This window comes from Eptatretus burgeri, chromosome 6 (genome assembly GCF_056783735.1).
Source record: "Eptatretus burgeri isolate ZD-2024b chromosome 6, Ebu_testis_v1, whole genome shotgun sequence".
In the NCBI taxonomy this organism is placed as follows: Eukaryota; Metazoa; Chordata; class Myxini; order Myxiniformes; family Myxinidae; genus Eptatretus; species Eptatretus burgeri.
The window spans coordinates 35,347,869-35,370,610 of record NC_140966.1 but is presented as its reverse complement, the minus strand read 5'-3'; the positions used below and the strand labels follow the sequence as shown (position 1 = coordinate 35,370,610).

Sequence of the window (22,742 nt, the reverse complement as noted above, 5' to 3'; positions counted from 1 at the left end):
AGAATCACTTAAAAATTCTAGTAGTCGGATCCGGATCCAGATCTTCATCAAAATCGAATCAGTTCATCCTTGTTACACACCGAACCTGTCCACAAAATTTCATCCGGATCCGTCCACAACTTTTTTGAGATATTCTGGACACAAACAGACAAACAAACATACAGAAAGGGGTGAAAACATAACCTCCTTCACCTTTGGTGGCAGAGGTAACAATAGGACCATCTGCCCTGAAGCTTACCTTGATCAGGAGCATGTCATTGAAACCCCTCGCAGACCCCCTTAGACCTTGAACGTTTTAATGCCGTGAACAGACTTTGGTACATCAAGGGTGATTAAGGCTGTGGTCAAGTTTCATTGAAATTATGCGTATAGTTCGGAGAAGAGAGCAAACTCCTGTTTTGGGGGTTCAGAAAACCCCCTGCAGACTCCCTTAATGAGCACAGATTTTGATGCAGTCAATACACTTTGGTACCTCACAGGTGAAGAATGTTGTGCTCAAGTTTCATCAAAATTGTGTATGCAGTTTCAGAGAAGAGAGCAAATTCCTATTTTGGGGGAGGGGGGGTCAAAACCCTCTCGTAGACCCCTTTAATGAATGCAGATTTTGATGTGGTCCATACATCACGGGTGATCAAGGTTATGGTCAAGTTTCATTGAAATTGAGTTTGTAGTTTCGGAGAAGAGAGCAAATACATTTTTTTTGGGGGGGGGTGTCAAAAAAGCCCCCATAGATCCCTTTAATGAGTGCAGATTTTGATGCGGTCGATAAACTTTGGTCCATCATGGGTGATGAATGTTGTGGTCAAGTTTCATTGAAATCGTGTTTGTAGTTTCGGAGGAGACAGCAAATACCTATTTTGGAGTGTCAAAAAACACCCTCGAGATCCCCTTAATGAGCGCAGATTTTGACGCGGTCAATAAACTTTGGTACATTACGGGTGATGAAGGTTGTGGCCAAGTTTCATCAAAATGTTTGGCTCAAGCGATAATGACTGATGTATTTACGGACAGACTGACACTGCCCAATCGCATAAGCTCACCTGACTAAAGTCCAGGTGAGATAAGAAGTCCAAATTTTTAATTTGAGGTTTTAAAGTTTTTGATGCTGGAGAATGAGCGGTTGATATTGGGAGAGCGCTTGGGCTCTCCTATTAATTCCACCAGTCTTCCCTCCACCCCACCTCACTTCTATACCCATCACAAGTGTGTGTGTGTGTTATCTTATGATAATTTATATTTTTTTTATGTTTAAAATTTCATTTCAAAATGTTATTTCATTCAGAAATGCACTATACAAATAGTCTCTAATCTATTTAAACTTAAAAAAAATAAAAAAATAATGATGAGAAATGATCAAAAGAACATAACTCCAGTTTATTCATTAATTATGATGGGAAAATTTGATTTGCTTAACGTTGTTTCGCTTAAAGTCACATTTTTTGAGAACGCATCTATGATGTTAAGCGAGGACAAAAGTGTACATTAATCTTCAACTTTAAGAAACTTAATGGAAAAGGACTAAATATCTTGAACAGAGAAACCTGGATGGATGTTTAACAAAGACAACCCAGAATGATTTTGGGGTACACCAAGTACAAGGAAGTTATCTGGCAGGTATGAGATGGATACAGGAGAGAACGTCTATGTACAACGGAACAAGTTCGAAAATCGTCATGGACTCCGTCGCATTTTTCCAACAGATTTTTCTGCCCCGAAGGTGACATGTAAACTCCATAGCCAACAGCAAACACGCGGTCATCATGACTGCCATTTTTTTGCTCCGTCGGTGGCAAAGCAAGGTTACTGACTCCAATGTACAACAATCAGTTTTTGTGTCTTTTGTAGCAACACCATTGATTTTCAAAGCAGGGTTTTCCTTCTGTTTGACCATTCCACGGTGATCAGTTCTCTGATAATCTCAGACACGACATCCTTCCCTTTCTCACCACTCGAGACGGTTATTACAACGTCCTGTCCGGTGCACAGCCTCACTGGCGTTGCATTTGGAAAGCCGATTTTAACTGGAGCGTCAAACCGTAGCTCGAGGTTCGAGACGAGTTAATCATGCTACAGGGATTTGTAAGAAAATACAGGTGTCAGCATCCTTTCCTTTATGACACAGGGCCTGGATATGACAGACACAAGAGGGAAACGGACTTGTAAAGGCGGATAGCCCACCAAAGAACCATTCGTATGCAGCTCTCAACAATGTCAGCCTATTTTCCTTCCACAATAATCAAATCAGTTTGTTCTAGCTGCAGAGCCACACGTGCAGAGCACTTAGGGCAGTACCAATGTATAAACTTGTATTGTAGTTTACATTGTAAAAAACACAAACAAATAAGATTATAATTGCACTCATAAGAGTGTGTATCCACTCTCAAGAAAACCAGAAAACAACATCTGGCAAATCCACAGAGATGAACCCTCAAACTTGTCTCCTTCCTGAAAACCCTCACGTCGCCTCGTCAAGTGTGTCTCTCTGATGTATGTTCTCTCTCCATCCCTTCCATCACTTCAAATGGTACCACAGCAGACTTTGTTCATGAGAAAGACAAATGTCTCAATTTTGTGTTTGCTTCCAAATATGGCATACCTAACACCTCACTCCATGTAGACACCTTCACGACTCACGCCCAAATGCTCCTGGACACTGTGCCTTTATCACCTGAGAAGGTGGAGAGGTTTCTGGCAACCCTCAACTGATTCCGCAACAGGCCCAAGATAGCATCAGCACATGCGTCGTAAGAACCTCCTCTGCAGCCCTTGTACATCCTCTTTCTGCTCGTCACCCTGACGACATTAATTTGCCCTAGGTCACTTTCCCTCTACTTCGGAAGTCAGCCAACACTACTGAATTACACATAATGGTGCAAAAAAAACCCCAGATCCTGTCAACTACAGCTTATTAGCTTATTTTCAATTATATGCAAGGTCTTGGAATCCATCATCACAGTTGACATAGAATCATTTTCTCCAACAACCCAAACTCAGAGTTTGGTTTCGGACCACGTTGCTCCACGCTGGACATGCTGCTTCTGCTCTCCCAACAATGGAGGCCCTGAATCTCAATCAAGAGATCAGGACTGTCTCTATGGACGACGTCCATTGGACGTATGTCGAGAATTTGGCAAAGTCTGGGATTCCGCCTTGCTCTTTAAACCCTCCGCTTGTGGCATGCGAGGACACCACTCGGCTTGCTGACTTTCTTCACTCCGGTGGTCAGTCTGGGGCTCTCAATGCGATCCTCTCGTCGAATCTCCCTGTCGAGGCTGGAGTTCCCCAAGGCAGTGTCTTAAGCCCAGTCTTGCTCTTCATCACCGTGCACTCCGATTCTGTGGGAAAAACCCTCCTTACCTTTTCACTGACGACTCCATCCTCTGCCAGAGCATCCCTCATCCTTCAGGTAGGCAGGCAGCAGAGCGTCCCTCTGTTGTGTCCCTCTCCCCTGCTGTTGACGTTTCCACACTTTCCACTATAATTTTTTTTCCTGTTCTATGTTCTAGCTCTTTCCAATCCATGCAACACACCTGTGTTGTTGTTTTTTGGGGGTGGGGGAGGGGGGGCTACAATAAACCTCAACCCTTTTAGATTTAAAACTCAAAAGCAACAATTGAGCAACATGACACCCGGCTCAACTGCCCGTCACGGAGTCGCTATGACCATTTACATTACTTCCCAAGGTTTTGAAGGGTATGACCTTCACTGTTGGCGCTTCTCGATTTATGCAGCCATAATTTGTCAACCGCTGAATATGGGTTGTTATGTCGACGAATGGAACAAATTGTGTAAATTCCACCTGGATAATGTATCACCTGGTCTGTGACAAAAAAAAAAAAAATCTTCACAAGGGAATAAATAAATAGTACATTCAGAAATGATTCTTCGATCAAAATGCAGCAGATAAACAGTCTCAAAGCAAGAATATGAATCTGACTTTGGTTAACATGTTCAGCGTGTCCATCCGAACACAGCTCGTGATGCTGGGGTTTCGGATTCCCCGAATCAAATCCCATATACTGCGTTGCTTTGTCCATTACCTACTAATGTCCTTTTACTCATTTTAAAAGTACCAGCCCACCAATATCTCCTGATGTCTTTATCCCAACGTGTGTACAAGCTCCTCCAATGAGCGTTACCCTCTATAGGAAAACATAAACATCAGAGAGTAAACGGCTCCACAATATGCTCGACCTGAGGCTCCAATAACCTTTAAAATCGTGCCATTTTGCTTCTTGCATGTTGTTTCTCTTCACCTCCTTTATCCACACGTGCATCCAGAAAGCTCCACATCGCGATGAGTTGTGCAGAAGGATAACGAAATTGCACACAATATGCCTGGTCAAAGCATTACCCCCTTTTTTTTTTCCTTTAACAAACTCTTCAGAGAAGTGCCTGCAGTGTAAGGCTGAGTCAGAGCTCGGAGAGCGTGGAAGCATATCCGAGAGCAACCACAAAAGGGTTGGTGAGCGTTTCTCTGACAGCGTAATTTTAGCTGCTGTCATTAAGTGGGTGACAGACTGGAAGCACTGTGGTTAGACCATTGTGCTTTAAATCGCAGCATCCGGATTCAAATCGCTTTAAGGTGCAAAGATTTTTTTTTTTTCAAATAAATCACGTGTGGGATCAAAGCACCTGGCCAAGCCTTGCTTAGCACCGATGGAAAGGTGAGGGTACGTGGTGGAAGTTGAGCCGTATGCGAGGAATTCTTCCACACCGTGCTGCCACGAAGTTGGCCTTGTAGGCAGATATGTTTGAAATGGAGTCTATAACAATAATCTTGCTCGGGGTCAAATTATAGTGAAGTAGAAAAAAAATTAAGAGCACTTTTATTTCTATTTTTACAGGTTATAAGGCTCATCGGGAAGGTGCTACGTGCAGAGAGAAACATTTGACAACACTGGACTTGACTTTAGACAACATAGCCTTCTCGATACGATCTGGGGTACTAGCGACACCGTCTTGTGACGTCACTTTACTCCACGCAGGAAACCGGACAATTGAGGATAAATCACCCACCATGCCCCCTCCCCTTAACCCCTCCTGCCATTGTATGTGATGCCAACCCACATGGTTTATCCATGCTCTATTCTCTAAAGTCTGAGCATCAAGCAATAAAGGTGTGAGTACCATATATTTTAAGGTTTGGTATGGCCATATGGCCAGGGTTTGAATCAAACCACCGACTGTCCAGACTGAGAGCATAATGTGGCTGAGTCCGGTAGGTATAAATTTGTGAATTATAAATAACAATAACACCTTTACAAGTACAAGTAACACCTTAAGTAACAACGAATAATCACACAAACACCTTTGTAAACTCGAGGGGGAGCACTCGGTAGAGTGCAAAACCTCCGCCGCCAATACTGCTAGGCCACTCAACTGAACCTGATATCCTATTCATTCAATTTGACGTCAACAGTGCTCACAGAGTTATAGTTTGCAACTTTCCCTTTTTCTTTTAACTTTTACATACTCAATTCATTCGTCAAAACTAGATTCCTCGAGACAGAAATTGATTTTACGTGGGTATATCCACGTGAAGTTCCAAAATCAGCCGCAATTATAATTTTGGCATGTTTTTTTGTTGGAAATCACTTTTATAACATGTAGAAATGCAAAAAAAATCTATTTTTTTGAAAAAAAGTTGCAAAATTTTTTTTTTCTAACAATTTTTTTTTTGGGGGGGGGGGTTGGAAATCACTTTAAACATGTAGAAATGCAAAAAAAAAAAATTCAAATATTTTTTTCAAAATGGCCGCCATAGCGGCCATATTGGATTTTGGACCAAGTCCACAATCTAATGGCATGATCCTTGGACCATACCTAATCCCCCCACCAAGTTTCGTCGAAATCCGTCGAGGAGTTTTTCCATAATACTGTTCACAAACAAACAAACAAACAGACAAACAGAAAGGGGTGAAAACAGTAACCTCCGATCTTCGATGGCGGAGGTTAACTAGAGAGTTCATAGAACAACTTAACCCATGTAGACTTGAGAAACAAGGACGTGGGCGAGGTGGTCTACGAGTGGAAAATTTGATTGGTCGTGATGACATAAAATCCAATCCAAATCCATCGGGACCATACTCTGTACAGAGCGTTTGTGCTGCCAAAGCAGTTTCCTGGGCTATTGGGCACAATCCTGGATGGGATCGCCACTCCGACACAGGATACTCGAATGGCTCAATCATCCCAGCACGCTAATACTCATTTTACAGACCTCGGAAGGATGACGTGCAGAGTCAAACTCACCTGGTATCAATTCAACAGCTGAGCAGGGTTAGAACTCAGGACCCGAGGATCCCAAGCCCACCAGCCTCACCATTAAGCCAACACCAGGCACAATGACATAAAATGCCGTAACATTTTTCGAAGTCCTGATAAACAGGTTTTTTTTTGTGTCAAAAAAGCGATTTGTGTTCTTCAGTGTTCAAGTATATATTTAAATTTAAATAAAATGGAGATTTTAAAGGTCACAGAATTTTTTTCCCGTAAGTTTACAGCGTCTTTTACAAAACCTGATTTAACACGTTACATTAGTTCTTCATGCCTGTTGTTTGTGTCCTTTATAACATCCTTAAAACCAGTAAGTTTCCTGTTTGGAATGATTTTCAATTTTGTTTGACTGTTGGACAGGCAGACAGAGTAAAATAAAATTATCTCACTCCTCTCTGTACATACACAATCGGGGCAAATTCAGAGCCAAAGTACTGCTAAACTACAGGTCGCTGTTCAAAATACAACATTCAATTGAAATTAAGTTCCTCAATCATAAGCTGACATTTGTGGACAGACAGACAGACAGACAGACAGACAAAGTGAAGCAATTGCTCAAGCCTGCTTTTTGCTTTGCACACACAGGGTACTAAAAAACACAAAAATAGAACCTAACACATCTAAATGATATTTGAATCGGTGAATAATATAAATGGTAGCCATCACTGAATACAACTGCCTGTCGTCATTCATCTTGATCCTTTTCCAGGAGACACAAACCAATATCCTCAAATTTCAATGAAAAGCATCTGGGAAAGTTCATGCTTTGTAACACGAACAAATGAACCTCATTGAGTGTACATTTAAAAACACAAAGTGTGACCATTCAATATCAATTCGAGAGGAGGACTATTCAAAATGATTTCCTTTTCTTTGAAGTGCTTAAAATAACTAGTTCCTGCAAGAGGGGCTGGGTCTGGTTCTGTTTGGTGCTTACATCTGAGAACTGAGCTCATGATGATGGAATTTAAGGATCCAATGCAGAATACCATCTTGATTTGTCCATTATTTATGAATGTCCCTGAAATTCATGCAAAATTGCACTGATGTTTCCCAATATCTTTGTGCGACTAGCGATTTATGCACAAGGTCCTCCGGCAGCCTTAACTATCACTGTTAAAATAATAAATGAGCTCGTACACTATAATTTGCAACAAATTTCCTTTCGATGCCACAACTGCACCGTGTTGAATTTAATCATGGCATGCACTTTTCGGCCATAGGTCAAAGTGTCACAAAAGGCTTTGTGACACAAGCAGGCTTCAGGAAACCATCAACAATAGCATCTAAAGGGTCGACGCCGAAGGACAAGCAAAGGCAAAATGTGTAAGTGTAGTGCAGGAGCGCCACTTAGCGTGCGATTTCAGAAGGCAAGTGATTATTTAAGAGAAATAAGAGGGGATTTGCAACAAACTAGAACAGTTTGATATCCAGCTTGAATTCGAAAGACCGTCTTTCTAAAAGTTTCTACAACCGTAGAATGTTACAAAGCAGCTTAGTCTTGTTCTCACGACGAAAACACTTACTAATGCTCATCATTTTGGCACCTAGTTATCATAACCTAAAAACAGAGGCATCCATCATCACGTTAACTCCTCAACAATCCAAAAACATATGCTTCACTGTCAGAAGCTCAACCTTTTGGAGTGAAAATGGTTCAAAGTTAAGTGATATAAAGCTGAGGTGACAAAGAAGCCCGGGAGTTTGAGTACATTTCACATGAGTAAAGAGGGGATGGTGTCCTAATTTATGAAGATGAGCAAGCATTAGACGGTGAAAATTTGCTGCTTTGCATCATCATACATAATATGCTTTGTGGTTGAAATTGAGCACGAGGCGGCATGGTCTCAAAGTAATTTTGATGCTACATCATAATGAGTACAAGCCAAAGCTGTAAACTATCAACTACCTGGTAGAGAAAAGGAATGTTTTGAGGCATGATAGCGACAATATCAATAGGCATTTCTGGCAATAAGTGGCGATGGTCATTTTTTGTACACAATCGAGGCTCGTGGAAGAGCTAGTACAGTGAACGGATCAGGACGTAACAGAACGAAAGGAACAGTGGAGAAAGGGGAGAAACATCAACAGCAGAGTTGAAGGCCAAGACAGAGGGAGATGACACACAATGGGTGTGGGGAGGAATGGGGGGCAGGAAAGGGCAGGATGGATACAGAAGGGAGCTCACAGGAGGGAAAAACTGAAGATTTGAAAGGAGAAGGGTTTGGGGCAGGGGTGGAGGGTTAGTGAGGGTAGAAAAGATCAGGTTTTTTGCATTGAGGATGATCTGAGATGGTGGTGAACAGCTGTATTGAAGACCTGGAGGAAAGAATGAGATTGAAGAGAACATGGAAGTTGGTTCCACAGGTGGGGGAAAAAGAAGAATTAATTAATAGAGGTGAGCAGTGATCCTGGATTTAGGTAATTTCAACAGAGGGGATTGTGGAATGTGCACGTCGAGCAGAAAGGCAAAGCACAGAAAGAGCAGAGGGTGCATGACCAAAGACAAGGTGTTAGAGGACAGAGGCCAGCGATCTATCTGTGATGGGAAAGTGACAGGCCCATGAATTTATTCTTATATTTTCAAAAAAGCCAAATCATGCAAGGTATTCAGACATAACCTTCCACTGCCTCATATGACCATGCACCGACACCCACGTCCCTTTTGGCCTACACTCACTCCAGATCACATGTTGATCCTGTAACCAACATATTATTAACCCCCAAATCAAAGTTCTCCTCCTTAATGTTCAATGTAATTGGAATGTCATCTTGTGTCCTCCCAATATTACTCATCCTTTCAAGTCATTAAGAGGTAGCTCACTGTCACCTCATGCCAAATTCCTTCCCTGTGTGTTGTTACTTCAATTCCATCTAATCGCTTTTCCTGTACATACATGTATGAGTGGCGTTCCAAGACTTATACAAACGAGATAGTTATGATAGTTCAAGATATGCCAAGATTTTCAGCACAGTGTACATCGACTTCAACAGACTGACTTCCTTTGTCCGTAAAATACAAGTTTTCAGATTTCTCCTTCAGCCAGGTCTTGGTTGTTACCCCATGCGCACAAAGCGAGAAACGGGGTTAAGCAATTGGTTCAGGACACGATGGTGTTCATGCACTCGGCATCACAGCCAGTGGCGTCAAGACCGGCTGGTTATGGGTAAAAAGTAGTAGTCTGCCAGTGAACCATGGAGTACCTAAGTCAACATCACCTCCACGTTGGTGCACCCCGAAAACTAACACCTTGTGGTGTTTGGCCGGCGAGGCTCTGGCTAAGGGAAGGAAAACCCCGGAAATAAACCTGCTGCAGAGGGCCAACAACCCGCTCAGTTCATAAACTATTGTTACAGAAACTGCAAGTGAAACTCAAATACCAGCTGATGTGGTCATGGTTATGGTCCAAATCTGGAAGGATGATGACATCAGCCTTAAGTAACACCAAGTAACGGAGATCATGGGATGAAGCCAGGCCGAGACAAAGAAACAGGGCAGACTGGACAGTACGCACTGCAGCCTTACGGGCCACTTGGCCTGAAGAGGATAGATGAGATGAAGAAATTGGTTCACTTTGTCTTTTTGTCGATCCATTTACAAATGTCAATTTATGATGGAGAAACAACCTCATTTCAATTGAACGTTATATTTTGAACATGAATCGGAAAAGGAACCTGTTGTTTAGCAGTACTTTGGCTCTGAAATTGACCTGATCACCCATGTGCAGAGTGGAGTAAGATTTTAGTTTTCACTTTGTCTGCCTGGCAGTCAAACAAAATTGAAAATCATTCCATACAGGAAACTTACTGTTTTTAGTGACGTCGTAAAGGTCACAAACCACAGGCATGAAGAACTAATAGAACGTGATAAACAAGGTGGTGTATAAGGAGGAGGAGGAGATTGGGACCGTACTCTGTGCAGAGCGTTGGTGCTGCTTAAGCAGTCTCCTCGTCTATTGGGCACAATCCTGGACGGGTCGCCACTCCGACACAGTATACCAGCATGCTGGCACTCATTTTGCCGACCTCGGAAGGATGACAGGCCGAGTTAACCCCACCTGGTATTAATTCAACAGCTGAGCGGGATTTGAACTCAGGACCCTAGAATCCAAAGCCCGCCACCCTAACCATTAAGCAAACAGCAGGCATAGCACGAAAAAAAAAAAAGGTCGGTGCGGATCTTACTCAAGACTGTACAAGGTAGGTGTTCTATAAACTCTCGTTTCAGTTAGTTCCTCATCACTGGTGAATCAGTGGTCATGCACCTGGGAGTTATCGTCTCATGGGCTAGATGCGGGCTGTTTGGGGAGGGGAGAGGAGGTGAGGAGGAAGGACAATCCAGGTGTTTGAAAGCAGGCGACACAAATGGCACAAGACATGCATGGCATGGCACACGACAACACAACACACGTGTCAGGGCAATGACACACGGCACATCACAACACAGACCTTGTACACAAGTGCCTTGCAACAAAGCAGCAGAAAAACTTTGGACAACATCCCTCAATATTTGTTTTTGATTGACTTCCCAATATTTGCATGAGGTGGGCTGAATAATTCCCAGTGATTGTAGTTTGGCGAAACAAGTTCAACCAACAGATTACCCTTGGAAGTCCATGACAAACAGCTGAGGGTTTTGTGTGAAACCTTTTGGTTGGTGCAGATACCTTGTGTTTCAATTGCATGGACTACAATATGGTTTCAGGATCTCAGTGGTGGAGAGTGAAGCCATGTTTTATCACCAGCTACCAAACAAGCAATAAAGTCAGTGGGAACTGCGTTGAACAGTTTGAGACACTTACTGCACAATCCCAGCCATTGCCGTCGATCACGAATGCTGAGGTTTTGAGGGATCCATTTTCCTGAGAACTTGGACACATCCAACTGCTTGTGGACGATAGTAAATGCACTACCTTGAGAAATTATATTTCAGCAACCCTAACACTATTGATCCTCCCTGCCCATACCTCGGCAGCAGTTTACGCTCCGATTGCATCCACTCGCCATCCTGACCTGGGGAGATTTTCAAGGGACTCCCTTCCGCACAAAGTCAGTCACCCATTTGGCTCATGCAGAATACGGTTCCGCACCACTCCATCATTAGTATATTTACCCTCCATCATCTGTCCTTGAGCTCTCCCGCGAGCTTTGATCGGATGAATTAATGAGGAGAATATGACGGTTATCAAACGACACTGCAATCGCCATGCTATGAAAATAGTGTCCTAGCCTTGAATCGTATAACAATTTCTAATGAACGATTTAAAAAAAGAAAAACACAAAAGAGAAAACATCATTCTGCAATGATTATAATTTAGAAATTATCATGATGATAAAGGAAATGTTTGCGAATGGAGTGAGTGGATAACGTGGTGGTTTAAGGTGACAAACGTGTATTTGTCTTATTAACTCCAAGCAATTGTTCAAAAGACCATCATCATAATCATCATGTACCATGCCCTCCCTACACAGAGCATTGGTGATGTAGAAACAGTTACTTAGCTACAATCCTGGTCAGGTCACCACTTTGGCTCAGGAAGTCTGGATAGCACTTTTGAATTTGTTCCTGGGGCTGGCAATAGCTCGTCCACTCATCGCAAAGGAGGACATGGGATATTTAACGTCCACCAACTTATGCTGGTAGATGGAATCCCCAGTTGAATGACCATCCGAGGGACGGCACACACATTGATAAATCACCCTACCTGTGAAACCCCAAGTTGACAGTTTATAGCTGGGTCAAGATTCAAACCCAGGCTAGACAGCCTTGAGGTGTGTGTGCATACTAGAGATACTAGAGATGTGTGTGCATACTAAAGATGGCCTCTGAGCCATCCTACCAGCCCCAAAAGACTGTAGACTCTGAAAAAACAAAGAAAACTAGATGGGCACTCGGTAGAGCGCATACCTCCGCCACACAATGCCTGATCCACGAGAACATATCGGGCCCACTACATTTTTGAAATATCATGCTGTACAGTACTATATCGTTTTTGGTCCTATCAATGGTGAAGAATCACTTTAAAATTATATAATTCTCATATCCAGATCCGGATTCGGATCTTCACCGAAATTGAATCATTTCTTCCTTGCCACACAAGTCGCACGCCCCTCCTACAAGATCAGAGACGGGATATTAAAATGAACTCCGTTTGACCGAATGACCACCCGACCGTCCAATCTGTCCACGTACTTTTGTGTACGCGATATTTCCAAAACCCGTTGAATATTTAACTTTAATTTTGCAGATATCTATTCCTCATGACATTATCTCAACCTGATTAGATCACGGTGGTGATTCGCTGAATTATGTTGCCATGGCAACCGTCTCAGTACCTTGGCTTGTGTATGTGATATTCCAAAAACCGTTCAAGATTTAGCTTTCATATTACACAGATATATTCCTCATACCACCCAAAAGGCAGGGGACCTAGAGTATCAGCTCCTCGTTCGTATTTTTTTTTGTGCATTCATCCAAAGGAATTTGATTGAAACAAGGTAGTATGGAAAAAAAATAGTGCTCACCTCTCGAGTAATCGTAATAATGAGTCTACTATATATGATGCTAGTCTCTAGTATGCAGGAAAAATGGCTGCTCATTTACTTCATTTCTGGCAGCATGGTTGTGCAGGTGATGTAGTGCCCCCTGTAGGTTAGGGTAGAAATTATTTCGACAGGGTGTTGGTGATAACTCAGGGAAAGAAACCGGAGAAACTTTAATATCCACCGGCTAATTCGAGCAAACAGGCCCTTGTTTCATGTACATTCGAGGGATGGCGTACTTCGTGATGCCTGTGAGTACAAATATGACCGTTTATAGTTGGACTGAGAATCGAACCAACACTTAACATGTCAATGCTAGGTACACTCCCTCTTTGCCATCCTGTCACAACTTAATGTATATTATGATGTCATGGCAAACAATATTTGGAAAAGCAAAATTAAATACATATATACACAGCGGTTGACAAAAATACTGTCCATTTCTTTTTCTACATCAAGCTGGAGGCAAAGTGTCAAGTGTAGGAACAGCGATGGTTGTTCAGTTGTGGTTTTCAGTGAGCTGAACTGAAAATAGACATGTTTTTAAAAAAAAAAAATTCAAAAGCAGGACTCAATTATTTAAGAATTTGTGTAAATAATTCTGTCAATAAATTGAAACACGGTTCATTGAAACAAACATTGGTCACTTTGCGTCACGTTCATTCGTACAATCGTGCTCAGATCCGGACATGAAAAACACTCTTGATCCTCACAAAATAATAACGACACCTGGATAAGCTTCGGGTGAGTTCTATCCCACGCCAACTGCAGAAAAGGGTGAAGGAATGGAAATCAGGAAAATTTGCGAAGGGTTGGCTTTGAAAAACATTTCATTGTGAAGTGTGAAAAAGTCGTTTGACATTGGGAGAAACTTAAAATCGAGCAAAGTTTGAAAAACTATGTCGATGACCTTCCAGATCCCCCGATGTACGAAAAACAACCAAGCTGTTCCAGTGACCTCCCTTATTGAGAAAATGCTCCTTTAAAGTAGCACAAGTTTTCTTCTTCTTCTATTTTTTTGTTGCTCAAATGCAGTGAAGCGTCGCCACGGTTCTGACAGCCTGCAACTAGTGTGCATCTTCAATTAGATCCGGGAAATAGCCCTTGGTCTGAGCCCAGCAGCACATTCCGCAAGATGCCTGGCCGTGGCACTCTGGTCTGCTCCTCCAGCCTTCCTGCTGAGCTAATTATGGTGCCTAACGGACTGGCTGAAATACTTTAATTACTGCTAAATGTCAAGATTGTCAAGCATGCACACAAACAACCTCTTTTGCCATCGATGCAACATTGCCGCCATATGGAAGTCTCTCCGATGACAGTACATCAATGCAATGATTCACAGCCATTTTAACACAACAACTGAAATGACCTGTCACTGGAGGAAGCTGATGAATTGTCATTGCAATAATAACCAAATGGGCAATGCTTACGCACTCGTATAATATTTTGAACAACAGCATATCGATAAGTTTCCTGTTCACACGATTGTGCAAAAAAAATCAAACCCAAATGAGGCCAAGGAGAAAAAATAAATAAATCTGAAAGTGAAGGAATGAAGTTCAAGCATCTCGTGTGCAATATATTATTATCAGTTCAGATTATGTTGAATAGTCGGTTCAGTTTGCACAAGACATTTCTATCCAAATGGGGGAAATTCTGCAATTATTCAGTTATTTTCCTGCAAAAACATTGCCTAACATAGTACGAAGTCTCTTAATCAAATTGTATATCCTTCAGCCAAAGGTTTTTGACTAACTTGAGGATAAAAAAGAAAAAAAAGAGACATCAAGTGAACAAATCATGTGAACAGATTTCAACAAAAACAATGCAGCACACAAGTCGATTTCACATACATTTGTCCCAACAAAGCTTCGACTGTCATAGCTGATAGAGACATGTGATGTACACATTTACATGTAAAGTCCAGGTGAATGTGATCCACAACTCTCAGTGATCTCCACCAGGCCAGTTGTCACGTCATTATTCATGGTGGGACAGTCGGGTGGAGAAGCCGGGGTCCCAACCAGATGGGTGTATGTGAGCCGATGCCTTTCTCTTACCCACTGATGGAAGGACTGTTTCTAGACAAGCTAAAGAGGAGGAATTCTCAAGCAAAAGTATTAATATGCTTTTGTGTGTGACAGAAATGGGCTGTTCAGAGGAAAAAAAAGAATGACTGCACTGTGGTCACAACCAGCGACACAATATATATATATATATATATATATATATATATATATATATATATATATATATATATATATATATATATATATATATATATATATAGATATTATACAACAGTCAAAATTTTTAGAACACCCCCATTTTTCCAGTTTTTACTGAAATTTAAGCAATTTAAGTCCAGCGAATAACCTGGTACATTGACAGGTACATAGTAGGTTACCAAAAACTGAAAAAAATGTAAATTTCAGAGTTGTTAAAAAAGGCCCTTTTCACGGAACAAGTCATGGGTTCGCAACTGCAACAATGGAAGTAAATTAAGTCTTGAAAGTTGATGCAAACAATTCCAACAGGTGTCCCAACTTTTGTTGATTAGTTGCAAACCCACTGTCTGTATAAAAGCAGTGTTGGAACAGACTGTGCTGCTGCACCCTCTAAAGCATTATTTGGACAATATTGCACTGCTGGAAGTCGTATATTGCTATTGTAACGTGAAGAAAAAGACAATTAACAAAGGAAGACAGACAGACCATTATAACCCTTAAAAGTGTAGGTCTTTCCTTAAGAGAAATTGCAAAGAAGGGCCAAGGTGTCAGTGAGTACAGTTTCATACACCATCAAAAGGCATTTGGAAACTGGAGGAAACTCTGGCAGGAAGAGGTCTGGCAGACCCAAAGCCGCAACACAATCAGAAGACAAGTTTCTGAGAGTCAACAGCTTGCGTGATGGATGGCTCACAGGACAGCAGCTTCAAGCACAGCTTAACACTGGTCGAAGTAAGGAAGTCTCAGTTTCCTCTGTGAAAAGAAGACTTCGAGATGCAGGTTTGACAGGTCGAGTGACAGTAAGAAAGCCATTGCTAAGATGCCAAAATAAGAAAAAGAGGCTTGCCTGGGCCATGAAGCACCGCCAATGGATTACTAAAAACTGGAAGGACGTCTTATGGTCCGATGAATCAAAATTTGAAATCTTCGGTTCATCACGCAGGGTTTTTGGATGCCGTTGAGTCGGCGAAAGGATGTTTCCTCAGTGTGTGACACCAACTGTCACACATGGAGGAGGAAGCGTGATGATCTGGGGCTCTTTTGCTGGATCCAGAGTCGGCGACTTGCACAGATTAACTGGCACCCTGAACCAAAAGGGCTACCACAGCATTTTGCAGTGCCATGCAATACCCTCTGGTCTATGCCTAGTTGGTCCGTAGTTCATCGTACAGCAAGATAACGACCCAAAACACACCTCCAGGCTGTGTCAGAACAACCTTACAAGAAAAGAACAAGACGGTAGGCTTCAATTCATGGAATGGCCAGCACAGTCTCCAGACTTAAACCCCATCGAGCTGGTTTGGGATGAACTGGACGGAAGGTGAAAGCAAAGCAACCGACAAGTGCAACACATTTGCGGGAACTTCTGCAACAGGTTTGGGAAGAACTTTCCGAACAGTATTTGATTTCCATTGAAGAAAGAATGCCACGAGTATGTTCGGCTGTTATAGCTGCAAAAGGTGGCTACTTTGGTGAGTCAAAAATTTAGATTAAATTTTCTGAAACAAAATGATTCCTTGATTTTTTTTATCTGCAATTGTTTATTTGTTCTATGCTTTAATTTCAGAGTACATTGAAACATTAAACTGCTTAAATTTCAGTAAAAACTGGAAAAATGGGGGTGTTCGAAAACTTTTGACCGGTAGTGTATGTGTATGCATATATATATATATATATATATATATATATATATATATATATATATATATATATATATATATATATATATATATATATATTTTTTTTTTTTTTGCCACCTCTGTCCACTCAACTCCCTCATCCTTGCTCATGTCCCAAGTGTCTATGTGGTGAAAGCTGTGGTCATAAACCTTTTGTTCATAAACACCTGCACGTGGCCATTCGAGGGAAGGCACCTCCATTAGGTACGAGTAAATTGGCTTTAAAACCTGGTTATGAGCCGATTGGGAAACACCCGTTTAAAGCACTCTTAAACAGTTGATTCATCACAGTTATATCAGACCGAGCCGATTTTTCATGGGTCATGGATTGTTTAACCCCAATATGGGGCCGTTCAAAAATTACGTCACGCTATTGTTTTTTTTATGGGGGCGTGTACGGACTTGATTAAACCTTACTAATAATATTTATTTAACATATGATTAGTTTTATTGGGGTCCCTTGTCGTGAGTATCACTCGACCCAAAAAAGGCAATCGAAATTTGATGCAACAAACCGAGACAGTAAATAATCCGAAGAGGCCTGAGGCCTAATGTGTTTGGCCCAACAGAAAACAAAGATGGCGGCCATATAATTTCACAACAGCAACACAAAGCTCTTGTAGACCTGCGACTAAAAATTGCCTTGCTTGTTTAATAGACTGTGCATTCTCTGATGATTCCTCTTTCAATTATCTGATACAGCTCAGCAACAATACAGCTCATGTAGCACAGCAATGACTAGAATGGCACTCTGTTGAGTGCATACCTCCGATAGGCTGAACAGTTTACATTTTGTATCCCATTGATTGGCCGAATCTTACTTCCCAAAATCTCCTCACTCCTAAATGCTTTGTTCATCCAGTCTCCTCTTTCAGTTACTGCCAAATTTTCCTCCATGCTTTCAATGAAAAACACTCTCACCACCACCCATCCTATGAAGCTTGTCAAAGGTTATCCAGTCTGGGAATCCTGAGGTGTCAATTTTGCAAAGACTGTGTGCACATGACAGTTTCCCCTTCACGTCCATTCATGGTGTCAAAACCCCTTCATGTCAGTACCGTCCCCCCTCCCTTCTGCTTCCCCCTCATCCTGCCCCCTCTCAACTTCAATCTCATCCTGCCCCCTCTCAACTTCAAGCTCATCCTGCCCCCTCTCAACTTCAATCTCATCCTGCCCCCTCTCAACTTCAATCTCATCCTGCCCCCTCTCAACTTCAATCTCATCCTGCCCCCTCTCAACTTCAATCTCATCCTGCCCCCTCTCAACTTCAATCTCATCCTGTCCCCTCTTAACCCCCCCCGTTCCTCCCCCTCCCTCCTTCACCTCTGCCCCACCCGGCTTTGCCCTGTCCCCATACCCTCCAGCCCAGCACGTTCTCCTTGCTCCTTTCCACATCCCTATGTCCTATCAGCAGCTCCTCTCCCCCTGTCCCAAACTGTTTGGACGCCACGCATCTGAGACCTAAGTTCCAACCTGACATTTCTCTCAATCCAGGTCACTGCCGATAAATTGGACATCATCTGCTTAACTGAATCCTTCCTCCCACAGGACATCCCTGACTCCTTAGTGTCTCTCCCTGGCTATTATCTCTTCTGGTTTGATCGACCTGAACCCCATCCTTATGCTGGATTTATGCTTTACATAAAAAAACTCAATTTTTCACTCTCCGTGTACTGTTCTTAGACCTCCCAAACCCCCCAGGAGCACCTCTGGTTGCGACTTACCCTCCGTTCTCACATCATGGTTGACTGTGTGTTGTACCATCCTCCCAACAGTGATGACTCCATCTACATTTCTCTCACACTTCAGGAACCAACTTTTAATCACTCATCCCAACTCTCAGGTCAGGTCAGATCAGGTATGGGAGCAGGCTCTAGAGGAGCGCATCGCTGCATCCACTTTCCGCCGGTACTCCAGGGGCCTCCATCTGGTCATCCCCCAAGCAGATGCCCATCCTCATCTCCTTGAGATGGTGATCAACCTGCTGCAGCCACAAGGCAGTGGTCGGCCCGTTGGCCTCCTCCACTCACGAAGCTCCCTCGCTGAGAGAATCTGGTGAGCAGAATCAGTGTCAGGAAAATGGGCCACGTGTCCATTCAGCCACAGCTGACACTCACAGACTCTACAGGTAACAAATCTCATCTGAGTCTCTTTCAGCAACCGCTCATTGGACACAAAGCCTGAGCAGAAATAGCCAAGGATTCTCCAAAGAGACGTGGTACCAAAGGAGTTAAGTCTCTGTCTCAGATCCTTGGTCAGAATCAAAGTCTCACATCCAAAGAGCAAGACTGGAAGGACTAAGGATTTAAAGACCTGGACTTTCGTCCTCTTGCATAGGCAGCAACAGCAGCACACCCCATGATCGAGTGAATCCATGACTCCCCAGGCCTGACCCAGACGTCTATTGACCTCTGGCTCACAACATGTAGAGACATGAATATCACTGCCAAGTTAAGTGAATCGCTCCCTGACCTCAACATTGTCACCACAAAGAGGTATCGACGAGATATCAGCGTCCAAGATGTCATTGAAAGCCTGGATTTCAGTTTTTACCCAGGAAACCTGTAATCCCAGCGGCACCGACTCCTCATTCAGCACCTCGAGGGCCCTCAAAAGGATATCCAGCATCTCTGCAAAGATGACTGCATCATCTGTGAATTCAAAGTCAGGGATCTTGATTTTCCAAAAATGATGCACCGCAGCTTGATCTCTCCGACATCCTCCCAAGAATCCAGTCCATACAAGCGCTGAAAAGTGTGGGGGCCAGTACACACCCTTCACTAACTCCAATCTCACTTCTCATATGTGGTGACTTCAATTGTCACCATGTTAACTGACTAGGTGTTGGTACCTTTCTCACCACCATGGCACATCTGCAAAGGACTTCTGTGACTATTACATTAAAAAATGTGCAAAAACGGATCTTCTTAACTAAAGACCGAATACTTTCATTCAACAGCAAGATCATATACTCCGTCGTCGCAATTGACATAAAATCATTAATTTTCTCCAACAACCTCATATCAGATCATCAATTCAGATTCACACCTGGTCACTCGACCTTGGACATGGTGCTTCTCTACTCCCCCAACAATATTGGAGGCCTTTGATATCAGACATGAGATCAGGGCCTTCTCTCTCTGGACATACTGTATCTCGAGCTTTTGATACAGTCTGGTATACCACCTTGCTCTCCATCCTGTCTGGATATGGAATCCAAGACCAACTCCACTCTTGGAATACTGACTCTCTCCCCTCTCGTAGTCAACACGTGGCTCTCAAGATAACCCTTTCATCTCCTCTCCCTATCAAGATTAGGAGTACCGCAAGGCAGTGCTCTAGGTCCCATATTATTCTTAATCTTCATCAATCATCTCACTGACTCTCTGAAAAATCCTCTTTATCTCTTTGCTGATGACTCCACACTCTGTCGTGACATCCTTCTGACAGACAGGCAGCAGCCTCTCCCCGCTCTTCAGACCTTGACAAAATCATAAACGGTGTGTGAGAAGGGCGAAATCATTACATTTTGGTGAAGATCCAAATCTGGATCTGGATCTGAGAATATGTTCAGTGATTCTTCCTATTGGGAGATAGGGCCAAAAACGACATATATCAAGATATCTCAAAAAGTTGTGCACAGATTTGGACGAAACTTGGTGGGCAGGTTGGGTGTTTAACAAGAAAGAATTGGCTCGATTTTGGTTAAGATCCCAATCCGGATCTGGATCCGAGAATTTTTTTAAAGTGATTCTTGACCATCGAGTGATAGGGCTAAAACGATATATATAGCATGATGTTTCAAAAAGTTATGTACGGGTTCGGACGAAACTTGGTGGGTGAGTTGGGTAGCTGACAAGCACAAACTGATGAAATTTTAGTTCAGGTCCGAATCCAGATCAGGCCTATCAGTGGGATACAAAACGTAAACTAATAAGACTGGTGGAGGTCTACACTCGACTGAGTGCCCTTCTTGTTTCTCTTGTGGCCCTGGAACCAAATATATACTGTACATTTTTAACAGCCATCACAGTCTGTACACCACCACCACCACCACCACCACCACCCCCTCCCACACATGATTAATAGTAAATATTGCAGTGTCAATGGCTCAACTAACTTCAAGATGGTGACGGCGGGAGGTTGAAATCCCTCGATCTTCCGAACAGCCTAAACTCCTGTTGAGACGTTCTACATTATGGCAGACAACGTGCGCATGGGTCGTGAGGAGAAACACGAGAAACTTAGCTCTTTATTAAACTAACAGGTTTATTCGCAAACCACAAGCCAATAAAGAGAACCAGCGATGGTGATCGCGAGGAAATGACGGCGGGTTGGGATGGGAAGCAAAGAAATGCAATTAATAAACAAGAAATGGAACAATCAGAGATTGCCGATCCTCGCCAGGACTTGTTTTGTGCGGCGTTTGTGTACTGGTGTATTACGAAATTAATGAGAGACATGATTAAAACTGCCACTTTATAACTGCTGGCAGTGATGACCGGGTACCAAGACGTCCTGCTTTTATTTGATACCTGACCCTGACCCTTGAGGTTTTTTATTATTATGCAATTGAATTGAACATATATATATATATATATATATATATATATATATATATATATATATATATATATATATATATATATATATACATATATATGGCTGCTGAATCATGTGACTGATGACGTCCATCTTTTTTTTTTTTCTGTGGACCATTTTATCTCAAGATGACCCTCAAAAATTTCCATACTGATCAGATGTATCATTCTAGATATGCAATCACAATATCATAACGAAGGGCACCTCTGACATCATTAAAAAAAAAAAAACATCACACTCCTTCCTCATGAGTACTTGCCGTGTGTCAAGTTTCAATTTTTTCCTTGGCACGGTTTCAGAGAAACAGAGGTCCAAAGTTTTTCCATTTTTCCAACATGGCTGCCATACCACGTGACCTATGATGTCATAATTATCATGAAGCATTCCACATGAGTCGTCGCACCAATGGTGAAAATGTTGTCTCAATCTGACAAGCGGTTGCGGAGAAAAACACGAAAGTTCTGTGCGGACAAACAAACAAACAAACAAACAAACAAACAAACAAACCCAAATTCAATACCCTCTCCTCCGGCGAGGGTAATAATTATATACAATGTGAATAAAACCTATGGCACCACACACAGATTCAATCACAGAAGGAAAGGGACAAAAACAAGGCGACACTGCTCTGGTGGAAGCAGGGGGGAGGACGGGCGTGGGGAAGCCACGAGCTGATGATAAGGAAGGACGACTAGGTCGATGAGGAGACTGGCAGAATGACGCACGGACACAGGGCGACGAAAACAGGGAGAGGCAGGCAGGCAAGACAGCCTCCTCTCCACAGACACAATTCTCCTCACAATTTGTTCTTCAGACGCGTTCCCCTCAGCAGTATTTTCCAACTCAGACTCGGTGGCCTCTGTTCTCCGACAATATATATATATATATATATATATATATATATATATATATATATATATATATATATATATATATATATATATATATATATATATATATATATATATATATCTCTGTCTCTGTCTCTGTCTCTGTCTCTGTCTCTGTCTCTGTCTCTGTCTCTGTCTCTCTCTCTCTCTTTTTTACCCCAACTGCCTGATCAGCTTCCTCCCTCTTCTCCCCGGGTAACGCTCCGGCCCTCTGAGGCAATCCATAGCTCCCCCTCTCTTGTCAAGTCTTCCGGCACCCCCCCCCCGCCCCCAACAAACATTCAAATATCATCATCTTAAACTTGTCCTGCGCATCGACAAGCCCCAGATATGCTCTTCCCACATTTGTTTCGAAGCACGGAGGTTTGAATAGAAAACGCCCATTGACGAACCTTTGGCCGTTCATGGGTCCAAATCGTTGGGCATTTTTGCAACGTGGACCGAGAGATATCGACTGAGCTCAAATTGATCACAAAGCGTACCCCTTTGTCGCAGGCACGTTTTACAAGTATTTTCCTCTT

At 42.6% G+C, this 22,742-nt stretch overlaps 1 protein-coding gene across 4 annotated transcripts in view; it reads right to left on the bottom strand.

The window, feature by feature from the left end:
* Positions 1–22,742, bottom strand: part of DNAJC24 (DnaJ heat shock protein family (Hsp40) member C24) — a 50,408-nt gene that overhangs the window by 24,695 nt on the left and 2,971 nt on the right. The window contains exon 1 of one of the 4 annotated variants that reach the window (XM_085884548.1): positions 3,358–3,479. The exons of the other annotated variants lie outside the window; for them this stretch is intronic. Coding sequence (XP_085740674.1) covers positions 3,358–3,399 — 42 coding nt within the window. The 5' untranslated portion in view covers positions 3,400–3,479. Of the gene's footprint in view, positions 1–3,357; positions 3,480–22,742 lie in introns of those variants that run through there. 4 annotated transcript variants of the gene reach the window in all.